At 36.1% G+C, this 25004-nt stretch overlaps 1 protein-coding gene across 4 annotated transcripts in view; it reads left to right on the top strand.

Annotated features, from left to right (window-relative positions):
• SPG11 (SPG11 vesicle trafficking associated, spatacsin) overlaps positions 1 to 25004 on the top strand; it is a 96420-nt gene that overhangs the window by 11912 nt on the left and 59504 nt on the right. For 3 of the 4 annotated variants that reach the window (XR_012478136.1, XM_074235291.1, XM_074235292.1), the window contains exons 6-16: positions 4597 to 5045; positions 9947 to 10092; positions 11731 to 11863; positions 12847 to 13002; positions 13383 to 13555; positions 14396 to 14572; positions 16641 to 16712; positions 17038 to 17159; positions 17549 to 17721; positions 18789 to 19002; positions 21217 to 21420. Coding sequence is in view for 3 of the 4 variants with exons in the window: in XM_074235291.1 (XP_074091392.1) it covers positions 4597 to 5045; positions 9947 to 10092; positions 11731 to 11863; positions 12847 to 13002; positions 13383 to 13555; positions 14396 to 14572; positions 16641 to 16712; positions 17038 to 17159; positions 17549 to 17721; positions 18789 to 19002; positions 21217 to 21420 (2019 nt within the window). In the remaining variant the exon portion in view is untranslated. Of the gene's footprint in view, positions 1 to 4596; positions 5046 to 9946; positions 10093 to 11730; positions 11864 to 12846; positions 13003 to 13382; positions 13556 to 14395; positions 14573 to 16640; positions 16713 to 17037; positions 17160 to 17548; positions 17722 to 18788; positions 19003 to 21216; positions 21421 to 25004 lie in introns of those variants that run through there. The other variant, XM_074235293.1, reaches the window with a different exon arrangement.

The following is a 25004-nucleotide window of genomic DNA, read 5'->3' as shown; positions in this document are numbered from 1 at the left end:
ATAGACACTTTCTTATATTTGATGAAGGTTGTGGAATCACTACTTTGATGCAACTTGTCTCATCTCATAGAAGAAGTTATACCATTTGGGTCCAGGAGTTGGCCTAGGTGACCTTGGAGGTCTCTCCTGATTGTGAGATCCCACAATTTGTGAGATTAGTGGAGTCTTTTTTTTTGAAGGACTGTCTCAAAATAAGAGTTTTTAACTTCAAAAGATCAGTACTTGGGGCAGCTAGGTGGCATAGTGGATAAAGCACCGGCCCTGGAGTCAGGAGTACCTGGGTTCAAATCCGGTCTCAGACAATTAATAATTACCTAGCTGTGTGGCCTTGGGCGAGTCACTTAACCCCATTTGCCTTGCAAAAACCTTTAAAAAAAAAAAAGATCAGTACTCCAGGATTTTGTCAGTGTGATCACTCCCTAACTAATGCTAAGGGCACCTTCTTCAAACCTTAATAGTTTTTAAGTGACTGTCACCCAAGAAGTTCATGCTTTACTGGCCAACTTTCTGGCAATGAACCTTTCTCAGCTTAGCTAGCTTCATCTCTCATATATCATATGTTGTTTTTTTGCAAGACAAATGAGGTTAAGTGACTTGCCCAAGGTCACACAGCTAGGTAATTATTATCTTTATATCTATCCCTAGGCAGACTTCCAGATCTTAAGCTTCACCAGCATCACCTGCAGAAACACAGGATCTTCATGCCATAGGGAGGGATTCAGTGAAAGGCACAATCCCTATTCCTACCATCTTCATTTCTTCATTGTAGAATAACTACATTGGTGGAGGGATTTAGTGAAAGAAGCAAAAAAAGGTTTTATTTGTTTTGTCCTTTTGGTTTTTGCAAGGCAGTGGGGTTAAGTGACTCGCCTAAGGTCACACAGTTAGGTAATTATTAAGTATCCGAGTTCAGATTTGCACTTAGGTCCGCCTGACTCTAAGGCTGGTATTCTATCCACTGTACCACCTAGCTGGTTCTGAGATTTCACTGGTGGAGGGAGCTTCTGAGTAAGGAAACTCTACTCCATTGTAGGGTAGCACCTTCTCTACAACTTACAGGCTTAGTGAGTTGCCTTGAACATTGAGAGGTTAAATGACTCATCCACAGTCACATAGTGAGTATGTAAGCAGAGGTTTAGAACATAGGCCTTTCTCAGAGTGACAAGGCTGATTATCTGTCTACTGTCTGTGCTACCTCTTTTTACTATAAAGATTTTATTTATTTCAAGTTTTACAATTTTTCCCCCTAATCTTACTTTCCTCCCCCCAACCCCCACAGAAGGCAATTTGCCAGTCTTTACATTATTTCCACGGTATACATTGATCCAAATTGAATGCGGTGAGAGAGAAATCATATCCTTAAGGAAGAAACATAAAGTAAAAGAGATAGCAAGATCAGACAATAAGATATCAGGTTTTTTTTCTAAATTAAAAGTAATAGTTCTTAGTCTTTGTTCAAACTCCACAGTTGTTTCTCTGGATACAGATGGTATTCCCCATTGCAGACAGCCCAAAATTGTTCCCGATTGTTGCACTGATGAAATGAGCGAGTCCATCAAGGTTGACCATCACCCCCATGTTGCTGTTAGGGTATACAGTGTTTTTCTGGTTCTGCTCATCTCACTCAGCATCAGTTCATGCAAATCCTTTCAGGCTTCCCTGAATTACCATCCTTCCTGGTTTCTAATAGAACAATAGTGTTCCATGACATACATATACCAATTTGTTAAGCCATTCCCCAATTGAAGGACATTCACTAATTTCCAATTCTTTGCCACCACAAACAGGGCTGCTATGAATATTTTTGTACAAGTAATATTTTTACCCTTTTTCATCATCTCTTCAGGGTATAGACCCAGTAGTGGTATTGCTGGATCAAAGGGTATGCACATTTTTGTTGCCCTTTGGGCGTAGTTCCAAATTGCTCTCCAGAAAGGTTGGTTGAGTTCACAGCTCCACCAACAATGTAATAGTGTCCCATATTTCCCACAACGCTTCCAACAATGATCATTATCCTTTCTGGTCATATTGGCCAGTCTGATCGGTATGAGGTGGTGCCTCGTAGATGCTTTAATTTGCATTTCTCTAATAAGTAATGATTTAGAGCAATTTTTCATATGACTTTGGATTGCTTTGATCTCCTCATCTGTAAATTGCCTTTGCATATCCTTTGACCATTTGTCAATTGGGGAATGGCTTTTTTTTTTTAATTTGACTCAGTACTCTGTATATTTTAGAAATGAATCCTTTGTCAGGAACATTAGTTATGAAGATTGTTCCCTAGTTTACTACATTGCTTTTGATCTTGTTTACAGTGGTTTTGTCTACAAAAGCTTTTTAATTTAATGTAATCAAAATCATCTAGTCTGTTTTTAGTGATGTTCTCCATCGCTTTCTTAGTCCTAAACTGCTTCCCTTTCTATAAATCTGACAGGTACACTACTCCTTGATCTTCTAGTTTGCTTATAATTTTTTTTTTATGTCTAAATCCTGTATCCATTTTGATCGTATCTTGGTATAGGGTGTGAGGTGTTGGTCTAATCTAAGTTTCTTCTGTACTAACTTCCAGTTTTCCCAGCAGTTTTTAGTGAAGAGAGAGTTTTATACCAATAGCTGGACTCTTTGGGCAGATCTGCTCTTTGAGCAGATTACTATAATTATTTCCTATTATTACACCTAGTCTATTCCACTGGTCCACCACTCTATTCCTTAGCCAATACCAGACAGTTTTGATGACTGATGCTTTATAATATAATTTTAGATCTGGTAAGACTAAGCTGCCTTCTTTTGTACTTTTTTTCATTGAATCCCTGGAAATTCTTGACTTTTTATTTCTCCATATGAATTTCCTTCCCGCTTTTTCTAACTCATTAAAGTAATTTTTTGGAATTTTGATTGGTAGGGCACTAAACAGGTAGTTTAGTTTTGGTAGAATTGTCATTTTTATTATATTAGCTTTACCTATCCATGAGCAGTTGATGTTTGCCCAGTTATTTAAATCTGATTTAATTTGTGTGAGAAGTGTTTTGAAATTGTTTTCAAAAAGTTTCTGAGTCTGCCTTGGCAAATAGACTCCCAGGTATTTTATATTGTCCAAGGTTACTTTGGATGGGATTTCTCTTTCTAGCTCTTCCTGCTGTATCTTGCTAGTCATATATAGAAAAGTTGAGTATTTATGAGGGTTTATCTTATATCCTGCAACTCTGCTAAAATTGCTAATTGTTTCCAGTAGTTTTTTGGATGATTTCTTGGGATTCTCTAGGTAGACCATCATGTCATCTGCAGAGACTGAGAGTTTTGACTCTTACTTCCCCATTCTAATTCCTTCAATTTCTTTTTCTTCTATAATTGTCGAAGCTAACATTTCTAATACGATATTGAATAGTAGTGGTGATAATAGGCATCCTTGTTTCACCCCTGATCTTATAGGGAATGCCTCTAGCCTCTCCCCATTGAATATAATGCTTGTTGTTGGTTTCAGATAGATACTGCTTATTATTCTAAGGAACAGTCCATTTATTCCTATACTCTAGTGTTTTTAAGTAGGAATGGGTGTTATATTTTGTCAAAAACTTTTTCAGCATCTATTGATATAATTATATAATTTCTGATAGGTTTGTTGATATAATTAATTATACTAACAGTTTTCCTAATATTGAACCAACCCTGCATTCCTGGGATAAATCCTACTTGGTCAAAATGTATTATCCTAGTGATAAATTGTTGTAATCATTTTGCTAAGATTTTTGCATCTATGTTCATCAGGGAGATAGGTCTATAATTTTCTTTCTCTGTTTTAACTCTTCCTGTTTTAGGTATTAGCACCATATTGGTGTCATAGAAAGAGTTAGGCAGAGTTCCCTCTTCCCCTATTTTACCGAAGAGTTTATATAGAATTGGAACCTATTGTTCCTTAAATGTTTCCTAGAATTCATCTGATTTTTTCTTAGGGAGTTCAATGATGGCTTGTTGAATTTCTTTTTCTGAGATAGGGTTGTTTAGGTATTTAATCTCCTTTTCATTTAACCTGGGCAACTTATATTTTTGTAAATATTCATCCATTTCACTTAAATTGTCAAATTTATTGGCATAGAGCTGGGTAAAATAATTATTACTTTAATTTCCTCCTCATTGGTGGTGAGTTCACCTTTTTTCATTTATGATACTAGCAATTTGGTTCTCTTCTTTCTTTTTTTTAATCAAATTGACCAGGGTTTTATCAATTTTATTGGTTTTTTCATAAAACCAACTCTTAGTTTTATTTATTAATTGAATAGTTTTCTTACTTTCGATTTTATTAATTTCTCCTTTAATTTTTAGAATTTCTAATTTATAGCTGTGTAACTTTAGGCAGGCCACTTAACCCCACTGCCTTGCAAAAAAAAAATTCTAATTTGGTATTTAATGGGGGTTTTTGATTTGTTCTTGCTCTAATTTTTTTAGTTGCATATTTAGTTCATTAATTTCCTCTAATTTATTCATGTATGCATTTAAAGATATGCTACCTCTTTTTAAAGAGAGGAAAGTGAATTGTTTTGCTTGGTGATTCTTATCAAAATGGAAAAAGAGAGTTCCTTCCTTTTTTTCCCCACCCAGGTCCTGGAAAGCTCAACTGTCAGAATTGTATGATTCAACAAAAAAGCCAAGGTTAGAAGTTGTGAATTGTGTGCCTTGGTTCCAGGGTCTTCTTCATTTTGAACCTTCTGAATCTAGTGGCCATACTGCGCAGGAACAGATTTGGACCTTTATCCCACAAGACCAAACTTGTGTCCTGGGCAACCAACTGGTGAAGGATCATGTTAGATCAGATGACTTAAAGAAGTTATGGAAGGTAATGCCCCTTGGAGAGCAAGAGGGAACAACAAAGCTAAAGTGTATGGCAGTGACAGAATTCACTATACTCTTTACATGGTTAGTAGAAAGTACAGGCTGGACAATTGTTCTATGGGATTTGGAGAAACAGAATGTGCATCGTGTTTTTCTTGGGGAAAAATGCATTCCCGTGGATTGTAGTGGAAATCAACAATTGTGCCTTGTTCTGACAGGTGAGACCAAATTGTCTTTAATCATATTGTCAAATTTCTAAAGTCTTTGCTATCTTGAACTGCTATGGATGGTTTATGTCTCTTTCAATTAGTAATTATTTATGACACTCCTACTGTATTCTAAGCACAGTACAAAGGCTGGAAAAGTTGAAGTTGAAGAAAACCACATGGGAAAGTTCAGAAAAAAGAAATGAGTAAGACAAAATCTTGTAGATTAAATGGAAGCCTTATGACCTCTATGTCATGAACATTTAGTCTAAAAAAAAATAACTTATGGGTACATTGGACAAGATGAGAACCAAATATTACTGTAAATAATGAGATAAGATGTAATTGGGAAAAAATAGAATATTAAGATAAATAAATGGTAAAAAAAATTTAAAGAATGAAATAGATTTTATTTTAAAATGAAAAGGACATTACTTTTATAGAATTTATCCCTCAGTTAAGCTGTTTGTTTACGATCAGACCATCAACTTATTAAAATTAGAATTTTTTTTAATAAAACAGGAAGAATGAAAATAATGAGAAAGAAAAGGAGTCCAGTTAAAATGATTGAACTCTGAAACATATAAACAGGTATTTTAAAGTAATGAGAAATAGATAAAAAGTTTTATTGATATAGACAATAACAATTTCATCCAGAAGTTTAACCAGTGTTTATTAATTGCCATAGCAAAGCGACTAGTAGACCCCAGAAAGCCATTTAGAAAACATTTGACTTACTTTCCAAAGATAGATGGCTTACAGTGGTATGTCCAAGTTTGTATATAAATTTGCCTTTAAAATCTTAAGGAGTAGCAGCATCTCATAAAGCTGAGAGAAACTGTAAAGGTAAAAGTTATTTTAGAGAAAGCATGACAAGATATCCAATTAAGCAGAATTATTCCAAGGGCATTTGAAGAGAGGACTATAAGCAAAAGGAAAAAAGGAGGAAAATTGCAAATACTATTTTAACAAACTGATTTCCCTATCCAGGATAGTGGAATCACTAACCTTGGACCTTGATGTCAGAGTTCCTGAGGTCCTTATAGAGAAAGTCAAAATGGCACAAAGAAAATAGAGTTTATGGGAAAGGGAATTGAATTGGACCAGGATAAAGAAAATTCAGGCTGGAGATCACAAAGTGTTGTGAGAGATCAAATACAAGGGACAGAAAAGAAAATGAAGAAAAAAAGAAAAAACCCTTAGACTTTCTTTATATTTAAAAAAAAGTGAATGAAAGACTTCAATAACTACCAACGTAAATTTCTACTTTTCCATTTAGAAAAAAATTTTATGAGAATCTTAAGGATCTTAACAATTCACTGAAAGTTGAAGAGAATAGAAGCTTGCATTATGCTTATTGTTTGTTGTTTGTAGGGGAAAATTTGTTCTAGTAAAACAAAACATCACCTTAACAAAATCTTTTAAATCATAGTATCTTCTATCTATACATCCAGATCACTCAGGATTCCTTAGAAGATGGAATAGTTGAAGTAATCCTCTTCACCAGCTGTCTGATATATACAATGTGCTTTATTACTTTGTAAAGACATTCACCTCTGTGATGTAGGAAATTTAAGACAGAGTCCAAGTTGAACCACGTGATATCCTCCAAATGATCTGGTTTGTGGGTGAGATTATACTGATTGTATCAGCTCCAGACCATTGCAGAACCTCTTTAAAGAGAACTATAATCATTTAGGAATTTGACTTGTCTAGCCACATAGGAAAGGACAAATGGATCAAGGAGTATCTTTTTGTTAAGATTTCAACATAAACCTGAATGGACACACCTTTTTTTTTTTTAAGGTGTTTTATTTTGCAAGGCAATGGGGTTAAGTGACTTGCCCAAGGCCACACGGCTAGGTAATTATTAAGTGTCTGAGGCTGGATTTGAACTCAGGTACTCCTAGGTAATTATTAAGTGTCTGAGGCTGGATTTGAATTCGGGTACTCCTGACTCCAGGGCTGGTGCTCTATCCACTGTACCACCTAGCTACCCCATGGACACCTTTTAAAATTTACCCTTTAATTTATGAATAATTTGAAAAGGAGGAGAACAGGCTGGATTGCTTTCAGGAAATTGCCTTGATCTTTCACAAATCCTAAGCTTACAAGTATTGCTGTATGGCAGCAAGCTGTAAATCCCTTTTTCTCCTAAAGAATACAAGATGACAAAACAGTTGAAAAGTGCATGATGGATGCAAGCAGTCTGCAACATAAAATTAACTAGGACCTTGGGAGAAGCTGAATAAAGAACATGACAAAGAGAAGATGGCTGGTCATAAGAGATGACAGTCAGTGGACAGCTAAAATCTTCCACAGGCATCCTCTCAATGTTGGGAGAAGGAAGGTCTTGTATAAATATCTTGTGGCAAACTTGGGAGAACATGAACAAGAATGCCCCAGAATGGAAAGGCATGGGTGGATTGTGAATATATGTCATTGAAGGGAACTCTTGATAACAGATCCATCTGAATATAAAAATGATAAATTAGCATTTATATAGTTCTTTAGCTTTTCAAAGTACTTTATAAATGTGACCTCACTCACAGTGTGAAAACCAGCATAATAATCAGATTCTCTGCTGGGCCCAAGGGCTGGGTAATTAAGGAACCAGAAAAGATGAAGTCACAGTTAAGTGGATGATGATTTGCAGGTTCTCCCTGGAGAGGTGTAAAAAGGCAGTGTTGTCTTCATCAGTTTAGACTCAGAAGTCACAAGCAACATCTTTTCATAGGATACTTTTATCATCTTTCTTTATAATGCTCACAGTGAACATAAATATCAAATCACTATGGTGATCATTGGAATGGCAGTGTTTAACATATTACATAGGAGAAATAATTGTTGAAATCCTATTAAAAACTTGATAATTCTCCAAAGTAAAACATTGTATAACTTGATACTTGGTTACTTACACTCAAAGGTGAGTATAGAATAAGATGATGGAAAAATATGGTTTGAGTTCAAGTAACGAAAAAGACCAGAAGCTAGTCAGCTGCCCAAAAGCCTTGTAATTTTATGTTGGGAATGCTCTGAGAAAAAAATGTTAGGAGGCACTGGACTTTGATGAGCTACAAAGGACATGAAATACAAAATTGACTCTATGCTAACAGACAGAAGTTCCTAAAAAAGTGGTTTTAAGTTTTGTGGTGAACTTGGAACCATCTGTTCAGTTTGCATATATAGGTAGTTCATCATCTCGTTAAAGTAAAGGTCAATGTTCATCAAGTCCTGAGTGTGCTAGACTTGGGGCCAGGCTGTTTGCCTGGACTGTTCAGGTGCATGATCTTCCCTTCAGTTAAAATAATTTGTCACATAATGACGTGAGCTTCATTTGGATGTGTTTTACTAGAATCTGAGATCAGAAATCTAAGCCACTGTTGACACTTGCTATCAACTAAAGTCATATCCAGTCAGCAAGTATGTAAGTGTCTTCTATGTACCAGGCTTTGTCAGAATTCCAGGATATAGATACAAGCAAAAATTACCCTCTGCTGCCCAGGAATTCCCAGAGTCTGATTGAGACAATCTGCAAAAACTATGTACAAACAAAATCTATATGGGATAAATTGGAGATAATAAAAGCCCAAATCAGTCCTTTATTAAATGTTATCTTCTGTGTAGTACTTTGCCTTCAAAGGTCTAATTGTATTTCACTTGAATTTACTTATGAACTGGTGCAAATAGAATATAATTATTGCTACATGTTATTAATTGCAGAATTATGGCAACTTGATTGTAAAAGTTTTAGAAATAAGCTAGCATTTTTACTAACTCACCAATATTTTCCCCATTTAACTTTCCCTATTTAGTTCAAGGAATGAAATTATTATTCTTTGGCATGACAAATGGTTGTATATAAGAATGTTTTAAAATGCTGTTTTATCTGAGATATTTGTATCTGAATTTGAAAATAATAAATGTGATTGTATTTTTTGTGTTTTCAGAAAAGAAGTCCTGATAACCAAGTGACAAATGTTTGATTTTCTTATTAAGATGATTTCTTCTCAGCCAAAAGCTAAGACACAAAATCTGAGAAAATTAATAGTAATAGAGAAGATGAAGGTAGATCACATAGTGAACACTTAAGATCCTCAGTTGCACTTTGTGATTTTTTAAATTTTGACTACAGTCTGTATCTTTATAACATTAAAGCTGGAGCTAGGGTCATAAAATGTAGGCAAAATCTAGGACCATAACAAGAGATTCTTAATAGTAATTTTAAATTCTACCCTTGGCACAAAGGTGTTTTATAGTAAGACAAGTTGGATGTGTTCCATTGAATGACCAAAACTTATGTTGGATACAGAGGCAGCTAGTTTTCAGATGCCTAGAGTACAGATAAGCCACCCTATATTTTGGTTGTTCTGTCTGTCATGTTTTTCCTCAATACACATCTATCTATATAGCATATATCTATATCTATATAGGTACACACACACACACACACATTCAACAAAATATAACAAACACTTATTAAATGCCTGCTATGAATACAGCATTGCAGTAGGTTATAGGGATATTGATAACACCAATAAGTGTTTAAATAATTTTCCTCTAGTAAACCTTGAAGTCCAGTATTTGAACCAATGTCTTAATATCTTAAGTCATTCATAGTGAAAGACAATACAAAATAGAAATATGAAAATTATTGCAGTTTAATAAAATAAATTTGTGATGACAAGCACTCTTCTCTTGATCAAGATTCTTATACTGTGACTTAAGAATAAGTTTCCTTCAAAAATGTTGGAAATCAGGTTGTTGGGTGACTTAATTTCATTAATGTTTAGCACTATGTCTTATTCATAGCTGTGTCATTGTTTATTGTTATTGAAATATATCATGATTAGGAAATTTGCTTAAGTCCAATGCAACTTATTAATGCTGTGTCTATGTTTTATTTTTAATAGAAAATGGACTCTCTCTGATTTTGTTTGGTTTGACCCAAGAAGAATTCTTGAATAGACTAATGATCCACGGAAGTGCTAGCACTGTTGATACTCTTTGTCATCTCAATGCTTGGGGGAGGTGCTCAATCCCTATACATGCATTAGAGGTAAAACCTTGACTGAGTCTTAGCAGTCTTTATGTTAAAACTTTGGAGGACTTGCTTGATCAGATATTCAGTTCATACTTTATATGAGGAATTTTTCAAACATAAGCAACTAAAAGGACTTGTATTTTGATCTGATATCCACTGAAGTCCTTCCTACTACCTATGCCTTTTAACTCTACAGAACTGAAAATTCTTGCTTTAAAAAATTATGGGAAGTTGAAACAGGGAAGTATGGGACACATTCACTGCTCTCTTCTTTTCCAGCCAATTACTTCCCTCCTTCTTTTAGTTGATATTTTGTTACTTTTTGTCAGATATAATTAATGTAAGTTGTTTAAAAGAGAATAGATGAGAACTGGTTTTCTTAATTTATAGATGCTACCTCACTACTAGGTGAGGAAAGTCCCTCTGTCAATACAGGTATCTGAAAATTACAGTTTTGGAGGGTTTAGTAAAGCAATGAGGAGGTAAAGTGACTTGTCCAGGGTCATACATCCAATCTTTGTCTGATGCAGGACTTGAAGCTAAGCTCTTCCTGGCTTCTTGGCTCTTTGCCCTCTGAGTCACACTGCCTCTCAGATAGTTTACCATTTCATTTTTTGGTTATGTTTCAAACTTGTGATTTCATTGTTGTGGAAATTTCCTCCACCAGTACATAGGACAACTTCTCTATAACTTAATAGTCTTGGGGAGTTGTTTGGGCACTGAAAGATTGAATAGCTTGGCCATGGTCACATAGTTTGTTGTAAGCTTGAGCTCAGTTCTTCCTGACTCCAAGGTCAACCTTCTAGCCATTGTGTCATGTGCCCTCTCTTTAGTATTAAAATACTGATTAGAATTTTTTCTTCCTAATAAAGAGTAAGCTTGGTCACTCAACAGTTGGTTTCAGCCTCATAAGAATATCTTAAAGCAGGGAGGCTAGGTGGCGCAATGGATAGAGTACTGGCCCTGGAGTCAGGAGTGCCTGAGCTGAAATCCAACCTCAGACACTTAATAATTACCTAGCTGTGCGGCCTTGCGCAAGCCATTTTAACCCCATTTGCCATGCAAAAACCTTAAAAAAAAATACCTTAAAGCTCATAGTTTTGATATTTCATTGCTAATTTATTTGTTTATGTGCTACAATATTCAAACATGTTTATGAGCAATTTATGTTTACAGACCCTTAAGAATTGGTTTTAACAATACTACCACAACCAATTTTTCATAATCTCAGTTGCTTCACATGTATTTAGATGCATTGAATTTAGTACAAAAAGAGGTCCTAGAAATAATCTAGTCTAGCTCCACATTATTTCAGATGCAGCAACAAAGGCCCATTCAAAGTTTAATGGTTTATAGAAGACTTTTCAGTACATGAGAAGTGTACTTTTTAGAGTGAAAACTATTCCTTGTCTTGACTCAATGATCTCTTCTTTTGATTGTTATTTGTTTGGGGTTTTTTTTTGTTTTTTGTTTTTTTTAGGTTTTTGCAAGGCAAATGGGGTTAAGTGGCTTGCCCAAGGCCACACAGCTAGGTAATTATTAAGTGTCTGAGACTGGATTTGAACTCAGGTACTCCTGACACCTAGCCGCCCTGATTGTTATTTGATCTATAAAAATTATTGTGTTTTGTTTTTTGTTTGTTTGTTTGTTTAGGCTGGGATAGAGAACCGTCAACTGGATACAGTAGACTTCTTTTTGAAGAGCAAGGAAAATCTTTTCAATCCCTCTTCCACTTCTTCTGTACCTGACCAACCTGTCAGGCTTCCATCTCACTTGTATTTGAAAAGTGAGTAGAATCATCCATCCATTCTCTTTCATAATTTTAAAGTGTTTTCTTTCAACATCCTGGGATATTTGGCACTTTGCACTAATTGTGTGAAGGACCTGAAAAAATACAGTGTGTTAATATTTCCATTAAGATTTTTATTTTCTTTGTTGGCTACATATTCTATGTGTGTGGCTAAGTTATATAATCTTTCAAAATGATCACAAGAACAGTCAAGTAAAATAATATCCTAAAATATTCTTGAGAACTCCTGCGGTATATTGATCCTATGAAAGGAATATGGCTACTAAACTATGATTTGGGACTTGTCATATGAATTGGGCCTGATTGTCCTGCTTGCTTGCTATATATCTTAGGCTCCCTTTCCTAATACTTTGGCTTCCTCTTCTGACAAGTGGAGAGAATCATGTATACGTATTTTATAAAAATTGCTAGTAGATTGGGGCGGCTACGTGGTGCAGTGGATAGAGCACCGGCCCAGGAGTCAGGAGTACCTGAGTTCAAATCCGACCTCAGACACTTAATAATTACCTAGCTGTGTGGCCTTGGGCAAGCCACTTAACTCCATTTACCTTTTAAAAAAAATTGCTAGTAGAAAGAACCACAATGACCATTGGAAAAGGGCTTTAATGTCTTTGAATAAAAGTGCACACAAATCCAAGATGGAAATAGTAGTATTTTAGTTTAAATAATCTTGCTAGATGGTATTGATAAATATGCTTAACTCCTTCTTGGGTTTAACATCAGGTCCTTCTCTGGGGTGTTGGAGAGGAGGGTGCATATCCTGTTTGGGAACATTTGAGCCCTAGCTAAAAGTTGTCTCTCTCCTACATTCCCTTTCCTTCTCTTCCCTGATTCCTTATGATAGCATAATTTTTGTACCCAATAGCAATTTTTAGAGCACATGAGCATAAAAATGAGTATTAAAATACTTTGCCCCGATCTACATCCTTCATCTTAAAGTTTATCTTGGTTCTTCCTAGGTGTGAAGGAATTGATACCTGCTTTGGATTTACTTTGTTCAGCTATACGAGAGAATGATTCTGAAACTCAGAGCAAACATTTTTCAGAGCAATTGCTGAAGCTCACATTATCTTTCCTCAACAAACAAATCAGGCAGATCTTTGCCCACACTGAAGGTAAATGTTACAAATATTGCCCCAGTTGCATTCATTCTATAGCTCAGGGATTCAGACTTCAGAAATCCTGTGGGACAGTGAAACAGAGCAAAAGTCAAAAGAAGACCTCTGATCAGAGTTGGGCAAAATTTCATGTATCACAGGTAGATTATTATTTAAATGAATAAAAATGATCTAGTATTGAGAGTAACAGCAGGGTAGACATAGAACCAACTTTTACAAAAAGGGAAAAAGTTATTTAAGTACAGGCCTGGTAAGAGATGACCAAAAGAGAATTTTTGGTATTTCTGTCTCTAATATGTTGCATAACTAGTAAATCAGATCGTATTCACTGGTCTGCCTTTGCTTTTATTAAATTAGTTTATTGGTGATTTCCATAGAGTTAGATGAACACCTGCAGAATGGTGTGGATATTTTGACCAACTACATTATTGAACTTCGAACTTTCATGATAAAATTTCCTCGGAAACCACCTGATGCTGTAAATGCATACGTTGGGGAAGATGTCCCCAGAATAAATGAGAGTGAAATGTGGCAAAAACTCAGCTCTGAGGTAAATAAACACTTTTGACCTTTGTTTTTCCCTCATAGATCACAGTTCTGAGGGAAATAATGGAAAGTAGGAGTTAAAAATCTTCAAACCCATTATACTGTTGCTTGGCCAATAAACTCTGTATCATCACAGAAAATCCCTGAACCAAGGCTAGAACTTTAAGTCTTACAGTTGCAAGATCTCTTCAAAATTAGTATCACATGCCAACTATGCTTAAGTAGCTCATCAGCACTCACTTTTGAATTAAAATATAACATACTTCCATGCCAGCAAGGCTTCATTTATTCCACCCTACTCAGTAACCCTTAGTTCCCTTTGATTATTGGCATTGTTACCATAATTCTAGACTTTTAAGGTAGCTACCCCTACCCCAGGGGCCAGTCACTTAGCTTTTTTCCTTCTCTAATATCCCCAATTGTAGGTAGCTAACCAGATACCTTGTTGTCAACTTAATTAGGAGATGAAAGTAACCTGAAAAGGGAATAGAGCTCACACTGCTAGGGAACAGTTCCTTTCAATCTCTCTACCTTCATTCTCTAACTGGCAGCACTGGAAGATTGATGTCAGAGAAGTTTAGCTAAGGTTCTGGGAATCTAAAAGAGGTACAGAGTGGTTGTTTTTAAGGGCAGCTCTGACAGCAGGAGTGTTGGCCATAGATCGAATGGAGAAATAACATGGGACACCTCATTATTCCCTGCATTGTACAGGTGCATATCTTTCTCATTTACTGGATCCACAATGAGGCATTTGAATTTATGAATCATTATGTTATGATTTATGAATAATTAACATTTCCGGCCAGAAGTAGTGACTTAAAAAAATTCAAACATTTTCTTTCAGCAAGTTATCGCCAATGCTATTTTAAGCAACAAAATACCAGAGGCTCAGACTTTTTTCAGGATCACTAACCATGCCGCTCAAAACCTTGGAGAACTGATTCGAATAGGATTAGATCTAGTCTTTGACAGGCTGTTAAAGAACAATATCAAAGAAGCATCTGAACTCTTAAAGAATATGGTGAGTATTATACCAGTCTGATTCTGAAGTCAGTGAATCTAGCAGGAACACTGGATTTAATTCCATTCATTTCTTCAGAAAGACAGGGGGGAGATGTTAGTCTTTGTCCTATTGAACACTCCCTTGGTCCCATTGATCACCTCTTGAGTATTATACTTGTATTCTGTGTGCCACACCACAGGAACAGTATTGATAAACATGAGTAGATAAGAGGTCTGAAGAAAATGCCCCAGGAAGGTTCAGGTGAAGGAACTGGGAGTGTTCAAATTGGAGAAGAGAGTACTTGGAGTGGGGTGACTCTAAGTCATGGCTGTGATGTGGAAGAGGCATCATCCTTCTGCTTGACTGGAGAAGCTAGAAATGGGAGCAAGGAGCAGAAGATGTGGAGGGACAGATTTCAAAAACTTCTTAACAGAGGAGGCCAGAAATGAAATCATCTGCCTCAGAAGGGAGGAGGTGCCACAATCTTGAAAGTCCTAAAGTACAGGCTACTTATTGTAAACCAAGAAGAGATATTTCTTCAGGAATGATGCGAACTAGATAACCTTGCCTACTTCTGAGCTGTCAGTGATTCCATTCATTTCTGCTACTTGTATAGCAAATTTCTTTGGACTAAGTCAAAATAATTTGCACCAAGTATTCTGCAGACTGCTGTTTGGGCAAGAACACAATTTTGAAAAATGTATTTTCCTTAGTAAACCTGCTAGACTCATAGTGTTATCATCTTCTGCTTGTTTCTGGGAGTGAGATTAGGATTCTAGCCCTGTTTTTAACCTCTAATTAATTATGAATTTAGGCAAAAAAAAACCATTTTTTTTAATAAAATGAAAGGGTTGAATTAGGGGACCTCTGAGGCAAATGACTCTCTTAGGAGTTTTTTTTTCATATTACTCATTTTTTTGGTATTTTTGCAAGGCAGTTGGAGTTAAGTGACTTGCCCAAGGTCACACAGCTAGGCAATTATTAAATCTCTAAGGTCAGATTTGCATTCAGATCCTTCTGACTCCAGGGACGATGCTCTATCCACTGCATCACCTAGCTGCCCTTAACTACTGACTCTCAAGGAGAAAAAAACACCAGTATATCTGACACACTTTAAAGTTTAATCTTCATTATTAACATTTTTTTCACCACTTTCTTAAAACTAGACATTGAACAAAACAATAATTCAGATCTTGATTTGTAAAGCTTACCTAAATTTCTGAGGTGTGAATACATTGGAAGTTTAACAACCATTGCTTTCTCAGAAGGTAGGGGAGGGAACAAAAAAGGAGGGAAAACAAAACAATTTGGAACTGAAAATAAAATTGAATTTAAAAATGAGAAAAGTTCATTTTACAATTGACTTCTGCTACCTTGTAAATGCTGGCTCTATCCTATTCCTACTTTTAACCCTATGATAGCCCCAAGATCCTTTGACTTTTGGAAGCTTTTCTGTAATTTACAAGGTTTTAAACACCCTTCTCTTTCCATATTTTCAAAAATGTTTGCATTTTTTTCTTAGAGGTAATTTTTGAGAAGGGGGGAGATATGTTGTAATTTATACCTTAGATATAGTATTTTGACCGTTGTGAAGGATAGATTGAGATAGAGGAGAGAAAGGAAAAAGAAATTCTTAGAATAGTTCATGCAAGACATAAGACCTTGGAATAAGGTATTTCTGGTATGACTTAGAGAAAAGGAGAAGCAAGAGATATTGTTGAGGTGAACTGATAAGAGTTGGCAAATGATTGGATATGTGGAATGAATGAGAGTGAAGGTTTGAGATTGACTCCTAGGTTAGGAACCTAGGTATGTTGGTACCCTTGACACTAAGTTAGGAAAAGAGGGTTAAGGAGAAATATAGTGGGTTCTTTTTTGGAGGTAAGTGTTTATATGTGTAATGTATAAGAGGATGAATTCTTAGAAGGCACTGAGATTTCTAATGAAGTCTTCTTGATTTCTGTCACCACATCTCTGTTTGCTATGGTACTTAGCTATTGTAGAAGGTTCCCATGTCTTAGAGAAATTCAAAGAACTTCTATTATAGATTGAATAAAGAACTTTGTGTTATGTGCATGTGTTGCAGGGCTTCAATGTCAAGGACCAGTTACACAAAATATGTTTCTATACAGCTGAGAAAAACATACGAGACTTTTTGGTAAGTGAAGATTTTGAGGATCTGTACTTAATAAGTCTTACATGGAATGGTACTTTTGTGCAAATTTTTTTTTGGGGGGGTGGTTTGCAAGGCAAAGTCACACAGCTGGATAATTGTTAAGTAATTGAGGTCGGATTTGAACTCAGATCCTCTTGACTCTAGGCTGGTGCTCTACCCACTATTCCACCTAGCTGCTCCTGAAATGGCACCTTTGGAAAAAATCATCATTGAATTATGTAGTTAATGTAAAATGTGCTCCCTTTACCTTGGAAATGTTCTTGATTCTGTAGCATCAGTTATTCAATTTGGATATATTTGATTCAAGGTTGGCATTCTGAAAGACGAACATTTTTCTGAAGAAGAGAAGAGAACTATAGACTTTGTATATCTGGTTGAAAAATTGTATTCAGGACCTTTCAAAGAAAACACAAAGACTCAGTCCCTCAGGTAATTTTTTCACTATTATCACACTGTTACTGTGGAAGATCAGTATTAATGAGTTTTAGGAACTTAGGTTTTTATTCAGTATATGTGATATTTAGTTGTCATCACTCAGTATTTTCTGTAATCAATGATTTTAAGTTTGTATTTCTCATGAACATAAAGCATGCTCCCAAAGAGTTATTCCTCATTAGAGCTTTCCTTCATCTTGATGTTTTTGTAGTCATTCACTCATTTAGTCAACAAATATTTATTGAATACTTGATCTAAGATATTTCAAGCAAATATTGTTAAAATATTGTGAAATTACATATGCTGAATTGGATTTGTTTAATAACTGTTCTTAAGCTAAAGAGAGTAAATTTCCTTCTCATAAAAGTCTCTGTTAATTTCAGGAGCTGGAAAAAGGAAGATGATTTTTCCAACCACAGATCTGTTTTAGATTTCTTGAAATTCAGTGAAAAAGATGAAATTCATAAGCAGGATCATAGAATTATACTAAGCTGGGCTCAGTGGTGGGATTGTCCAATGCGAGAAAGTATCCTTCTTCCCAGGAGATCTACAGAAGGTAAATGTCACATGACTTGAAATATGGGAAACAAAGTGTGCTACTGTTTATAAAAAATATTGTGGGGGGCTGCTAGGTGTGTGGGGGGGTCGCTAGGTGGCATAGTGGATCAAGCCCTTGCCCTGAAGTCAGGAAGACCTGAGTTCAAATTCAGCCTCAGACTCTAAATAATTATGTAGTTGTGACTTTGAGCAAGTCACTTAACCCCATTGCCTTGTAAAAATAAAAAAAAAGCATTTTATATGTACATACATGCATTTATATAACCGTGACTTGTTTTTTTTTTGTGGGGTTTTTTTTGGCAAGGCAATGGGGTTAAGTGACTTGCCCAAGGTCACACAGCTAGGTAATTATTAGGTGTCTGAGACCGGATTTGAACCCAGGTACTCCTGACTCCAAGGCCAGTGCTTTATCCACTACACCACCTAGCTGCCCTTGAGGCTGAATTTCAACTCAGGTCCTCCTGATTCCAGGACTGCTGCTCTATTCACTATGCCACCTAGCTGTCCCCCCATGACTTGTTTTTATACTTGTCATAGGATATCTTAATTTTGATTTTTAAAAAAGCAATTTTAAATTGTTTTCAAGCACAAATCATCTTATTATCAAGTAAGTCCATTAACCCATCAGCAAGTATTTATTAAGCACCTATTATGTGACAGGCTTTATGCTGAGTACCCATGATACAAAGATAGACATCAAATAATCCCTGTTCTCAAGGAATTAGCATTACGTTGAAAGAGTCAATATATACATACATGTTCAAAATAAATATAAGGTGATTTCTTTGTGTATGTGAAGAAGGTCCTAGCAGCTCAGGGATCAGTCAAAAGGGTTTATTTATATGGATAATGAGAATAGGTTAAAGAGACATACCATGCCAAGATTCTTCATAGGGCAATTCTGGCAGCAAAATGTAAGCAAAGTTTAAAAAAAAGAAGAAAAGGAAATGGCCTAGTGAATACTATATGAACTAGATAAACAGTCACTGAAAGATTGAGTTGAGTAGTAATAATTTTTTTTGTTATTCTAAGAATCATAATGATTTTGATTTCTTTTGTATGTAGAACTCAAGTCTTCTTCTCCCCAAGTACTCTGGATGCATATCACGGCTCACCATGACTGGTTAAGCATTTTCTCATGGATTGAAGAATTGCAGACCCAGGATGGTTGTGTTTCACTTCAGCAGGCTAAATGGCCCCCTCTGACAGTAGATATTATTGATCAGAATACTTATTGCAGTAGCTTCCTGAGGAATGAAATACTAGATAAACTGGCCAGGTATTGTTACTGGTAAAGGAATCTCCAATTAAGAGACAGAACTAAAATTTGTGGTGTCAAAGATAAATGGATGATTTTTTTTTTCTTTTGAATAGTGTTAATTCAGTACTGTGATATGTTTGTTATCATTTAAAAGTTACAAGACCATTTTATCCTATCATAAAGCCATGGTTTTACTTGTAGTAAAAAAAAATCATGAGTCTGGTTTATGCTGCAGTTATTGTAATATAATTGATATCCTCTCAAAGTTTGGATATAGTTTTTTCCTAAGAGGATTCTACAAGATTTCATAGAGAGATGTTCCTGGACAGTGTGGTTGAGTTGAGGTCAAGATTCCTGATTTTCTTTCCCTGTATTGTGAACTCAATTTCTCTCATTCTTTTCTATATTATTGTTGTATCTCTGTGACCAAAATGAGCTAAAAAGAGAGGCAGTGTATGAAAAATTAGAAATGAGGAATTTTGGTAAAGCTAAATAGTCTAGTTATCATGTGCCTTCTGGGTGCTTTTGAATTCCTGTATCATCACTGGGAGAATATTTTGTTAAAAAAAAAAAAGACCTTTGTTTGAGGTGGAATTTTAGGGTTCTTAAAAGCACTGTAGTTTCCCCAAAGTGCTCTAATCTGTCTACTTTGTGGTGCTTAACTCTAAACCCAATTTATTTAATTTACAGGAGTAGGAAGCAATCTGAGACTCTTTGAAATACAGAAGTAGTACTGAAAAAACCAAATAATCAAGTCAACCAAATTTTGATTTAGTAAGATTTATATTTTATAGTAAAGAAGATAAATTGCATGATACAGTAGAAAAAAATATGAGTTGGGGTTTGAACACATGGCTTTGAGTCCAGGATGCCAATGATTATCAGTCTGACTGGCTCAGTCACTTCACAAATTCTCTGGACCTCAGCTTCATTATCTGAAATTGAAGGGGTTGAACTAGATCACTTCTAAGGTGCTTCCAGCATTTAATCTTCAATACTCCACCCTAAGGGAATTTATTTAATTTTTTCAAAGCATTTTCACATGTATGTGTTGTAGAATGGTATTGTACTTTTTCTAGATTTTGTAGGAAAGGTACCACCTCTTTATGTAAGGGGGAGATAACACCTTCATCATTCATTCTGTATCAGTTCATTTAAGACAGGAACAGGAAACCTCCAGCCAATGGACCATATTATGAGTCTGGTTACATAGTCTATCACAGGTGGGACTCAAAATTCAATAAATATAGTAGCTTTTTTAGGGGTAAATTAATTAAATGTTTGATCAAATATAGCCCTTAGATGATGTTATAGATATCTCCAGATGATCCTAGGGAAAAAAAATAAAAAAGGTTCCCCACCCCTGATTTAAGGGAAAGAAAACTGAGATCTAGAGAAGCTATGCTTCATCTAAGGGTACCACAGCAAGTTTGTGTCTGAACTCACAAAATGTCATCTGCTTCTCTTTTTTCATTGCCCTATATGTCTTCCATTCTTCTTTACTAAATGTTGAAGGATCATCTGAATTAAATCTGAATGTGTTTCTCTGAAATTTTTCTAAGCAAGTATACCCAATGTTCATAGAGCCTTCCCCTGGATCTCTTAACTTTGGTAAAAATACTAATGGAGAATGTCAACTCTCTTCATCAATGATTTCTCCCTTTTGCCATGTGACTAGTCCATCCTTTTTTGCTAATCTTTCTGATAATATATCCTTAGCCATTTCTGCAAAATTTTTCTTCCATTCCTATTAATGTGATTCACCACTGGTATCTAATTCTTTGTCATCTGTGATCTTTCACGACCCAAAACCATATGGCATCACTGAGATAATATTTTTGCTAAAAAGATAAGACTTTATGGGGAAAGGTTAGGGTTGAAGTACTGCCCAGTTTCCGAGGGGGTCTAGTTCACCTTCTTTCTGCTCTTCAACTCTGAGCCCAATTCACTATCCATTTTCATTGACTATCCAAAATCTCTGTACTATTAGGCTGGTCCTGTGGTTTCTCCATCCAGCTCCATATCAGAACCTGACCAATTATAAATTGCTTAGACTATATGCGCGCGCGCACGCTCACACACACACACACACACACACACACACACACACACAAAGTGTTAGCAGATTTTGTTTCTTAATACCTGTTTTTAAATACTTTAAACTTGTGCAGTGTGCTATGATCTGCTCTAAACACATCTTAATTTCTCATCAGTCTTTTTTTCACTTTGTAGAAATAGAATTTTCTTAACATCTGAAGTAGAAGACTTTGAACTCTTGCTCCTAAGACTAAGCCGTATTGGTGGTGTAATGCAGAACCCACTTCCTGTTCAAAACTATACATCTCATGATGGTTTGGATTTTCATACTCGCTTTCTTCTATACTGTTTAGAGCACAGTCTGAAGTATCTGCTTTATGTCTATCTTGATTATTACAAGTGAGTACTAGTAATTTTTTTATTGCTGTAGCATTTTCTTTTACACATATGATATGTATTTTATATATGAATAGGTATATATACTTATTTTCTAACCACATGCAAAAATAGTTTTCAATAATCATTTTTGTAAGGTTTTGAATTTCACACTTTTCTCCCTCCCTTCCCCTCTCCCTCTGACAAAAAGCAATCTAATATAGATTGTATGTGTATAACAATGTTAAATATTTATCCACATTAATGTTGTGAAAGAAGAATCAAATCAAAAAGAAAAAACAATACCTAAGACAACTTTTAAAAATTGGAGATAGTGGGGTGGCTAGGTGGCACAGTGGATAAAGCCCTGGCCCTGGAGTCAGGAGTACCTGGGTTCAAATCCAGTCTCAGACACTTAATAATTACCTAGCTGTGTGGCCTTGGGCAAGCCACTTAACCCCATTTGCCTTGCAAAAAACCCTAAAAAAAAATTGGAGATAGTAAACTTTGGTCTGCATTAAATCTACATAGTTCCTTTTCTGGATATAGATGTTATTTTCCATCACACATCCTTTAGGACTATCTTTGATTGTCATACTGCTGAAATGAGCATCATAGTTGATCATCACCCAGTGTTACTATTAGTGAATATAATGTTCTGGTCACCTCACTCAATATCAGTTCAGGCAAGGCTTTACCGAAGTCTCACCATCATGATTTCTTAAAAAACAATGTGCTCCTTCACATTCATATACCGCGATTTGTTCATCCATTCCCTAATTGATGGTACCCCTTCAATTTCCAGTTCTTTGACACTACAAAAAGAGCTCCAGCAGCAATTCTTTTTTTTTCTTTTTTTTTTTTAGGTTTTTGCAAGGCAAATGGGGTTAAGTGGCTTGCCCAAGGCCACACAGCTAGGTAATTATTAAGTGTCTAAGGCCAGATTTGAATTCAGGTACTCCTGACTCCAAGGCTGGTGCTTTATCCACTACACCACCTAGCCGCCCCATCCAACAGCAATTCTTAAAGCTTAAAGCTTCCTTCAATATAAATATAACTTTTTGAAAATGTTGACTGTTTATTTGGGAGATGTCAATATTCTAAAAGTAGTTTTCCTTTTGTTTTTTCAACACATTTAGTAAAGTGCCATACACAAATAAGCTTAACAGATAGTTTTTGCTAGTACTGATTTTGTAAGAAATATTTCTATTGAGGCATTTTCCCAATCCAAGGAACTTTGCCACACCAGAATGAGTGTGGAGTGAGGAGCACTGGCCACAGAACCTGCAATGAGAATTGGGGGCAACTAGCCTACACCTCCAGAGCACAGCCCACAGAGAGTAAGGGGGGTCAGGGGAGACTGCAGATATCTCTCTGCTCTCCCTGGGGCAGGACTATGCTGTTTGCCCACACCCAGATCCAAGTTGCAGTTTGGCCTTCCATATTAAGATAGCAGGGCTCCTTCTCACAGCTCTAGGGCAGAAGGGAGTGCTTGTGATCATCTACATATCAAAGCACAGGCAAGAGAGAATATGCCCTTGGAAGAATAAAGGTCCCAGTGGGGTGTACCCAAAAAACCCCAAAGCAGGTGTCCCAGTAATACTCAAAATGCTCAGGAAACACTCCCAAACCACACAAGCTGGAGAAATGAGTAACAGAGAAAAAATTGAGAAATACATTGTCTACGATCCCAAGAATCCTCAATCTAAAGGTGAGAAAGTACAAGCTTCTGCATCTAAAGACTCCATGAAAAATGGAAGTTGGGCTCAAGCTGTAACAGAGCTCAAAAAAGATTTTGAAAGTCAAGTAAGGGAGATAGAAGAAAAACTGGGAAAAGAAATGACAGAGATGCCGGAAAAAACATGAAAAAGAAATCAGCAGCTTAGTCAAGGAGATACAAAAAAATGCTGAAGAAAATAACATGTTAAAAACCAGCATAAATCAAATGGATAAAACAGTTCAAAAAGTTATTGAAGAGAAGAATACTTTAAAAAGCAGAATTGACCAGATGGAAAAGGAGATAAGAAAGCTCTCTGAGGAAAACAAATCCTTCAGATGTAGAATGGAGTTAAAGGAAGCTGATGACTGCGAGAAGTCAAGACATAATACTTCAACACCAAAAGAATAAAAAATTAGAAGAAAATGTGAAACATCTCATTGTAAAAATAACCGATCTGGAAAACAGATTCAGGAAAGATAATTTAAAAATTATTGGGATACCTGAAAGTCATGATCAAAAAAAGAGCCTTGACCTCATTTTTAAAGAAATTCTACAGGAAAATGATTTCCTAGAAGCAGAGGACAAAATATAAATTGAGAGAATCCACTGATCGCCCCTGGAAAGAGATCCCCCCCCAAAAAAAACCCCAGGAATATTATAGCCAAGTTCCAGAACTCCCAAGTCAAAGAGAAAATATTACAAGCAGCCAGAAGGACACAGTTCAAATATCGTGGAGCTGCAGTCAGGATCACACAGAACTTAGCAGCAGCTACATTAAGGGCTTGTAGGGCATGGACTATAATATTCCAGAAGTCAAAAGAGCTTGGAAAGCAATCGAGAATCAACTACCCAGCAAAACTAAACATCCTCTTCCAGGGGGAAAAGATGGACTTTTAATGAACCAGGACAATTTCAGATGTTTCTTTTGAAACAACCAGAGCTGAACAGAAAGTTTGACCTTCAAATACAGGACTCAGGTAAAACCTAGAGAGTGGAAGAGAAGGGTAAACTACGAAGGACTTAATGATGATGAACTACATGTATTCCTGCATAGAAAAATGATACTGATAATACTCATATGAAACTTCTCATTTAATAGAACAGGTAGAAGGAGCTTTTATGGATGAAGCATAGGAGAGAGCTGAATCTGAAGATATCATATATTGTAAAAATGGAGTTAATAGTTAAAAGGGAAATGTAATGGGAGTAAGAGGAAAGAGGTGGAATAGGCTAAGTTACTTCGTATAAAAGATATTTTTCTTTTTGCAATGAGCTTTTGCAATGATATAGGAGCGGGGAAGACACAGGGGAATGAGTGAACCTTCACTCTCATTAGAAATGGCTCAGAGAGAAAACAGCATATACACTTAATAGGGTATATACATCGAGTAAAAAGGAGAGAAAGGGGGAAGGGGGGGATATGGGTGATAGAGAAAAAGGTAGATCATGGGAGAGAACAGTCAGATATAACACATTTTCTTTTACTTCTCGCAAGGGGCTGGAATTGGGTGGCCTGTCTGAGACCATGGGGCAGGGTGGTTGCTAGGTTTCAGGGGTGGTATGTGGGCTCGGGGCCTCTTGGCCCCAGGGCCAGTGATCAGTCCTCTTTGCTACTCAGCCACCCTTCAGCACATTTAAGGAGAGGGACAGAGTGAAAAGAGAGAGAAAATATAATATATGGTAGTGAGGAGGAATGGACAGAGGGATTTACAATCAGCAACAGTGCAAAAATATAGAAGTAACTTTTATGATGTTATCCACCCGAGACAGCTGATGATAACAGAACGCAGATTGAAACACTTTTATTTCCTCTTTATTTCTCATGAGGGTCTATATTTTTGGGGGGAAGGGGGTATTATGTTGACTCCTAAACAAGAATATTTTAGTA

Source organism: Macrotis lagotis, chromosome 4, assembly GCF_037893015.1.
Source record: "Macrotis lagotis isolate mMagLag1 chromosome 4, bilby.v1.9.chrom.fasta, whole genome shotgun sequence".
In the NCBI taxonomy this organism is placed as follows: Eukaryota; Metazoa; Chordata; class Mammalia; order Peramelemorphia; family Peramelidae; genus Macrotis; species Macrotis lagotis.
This window is presented reverse-complemented; position numbering and strand designations above follow the sequence as displayed.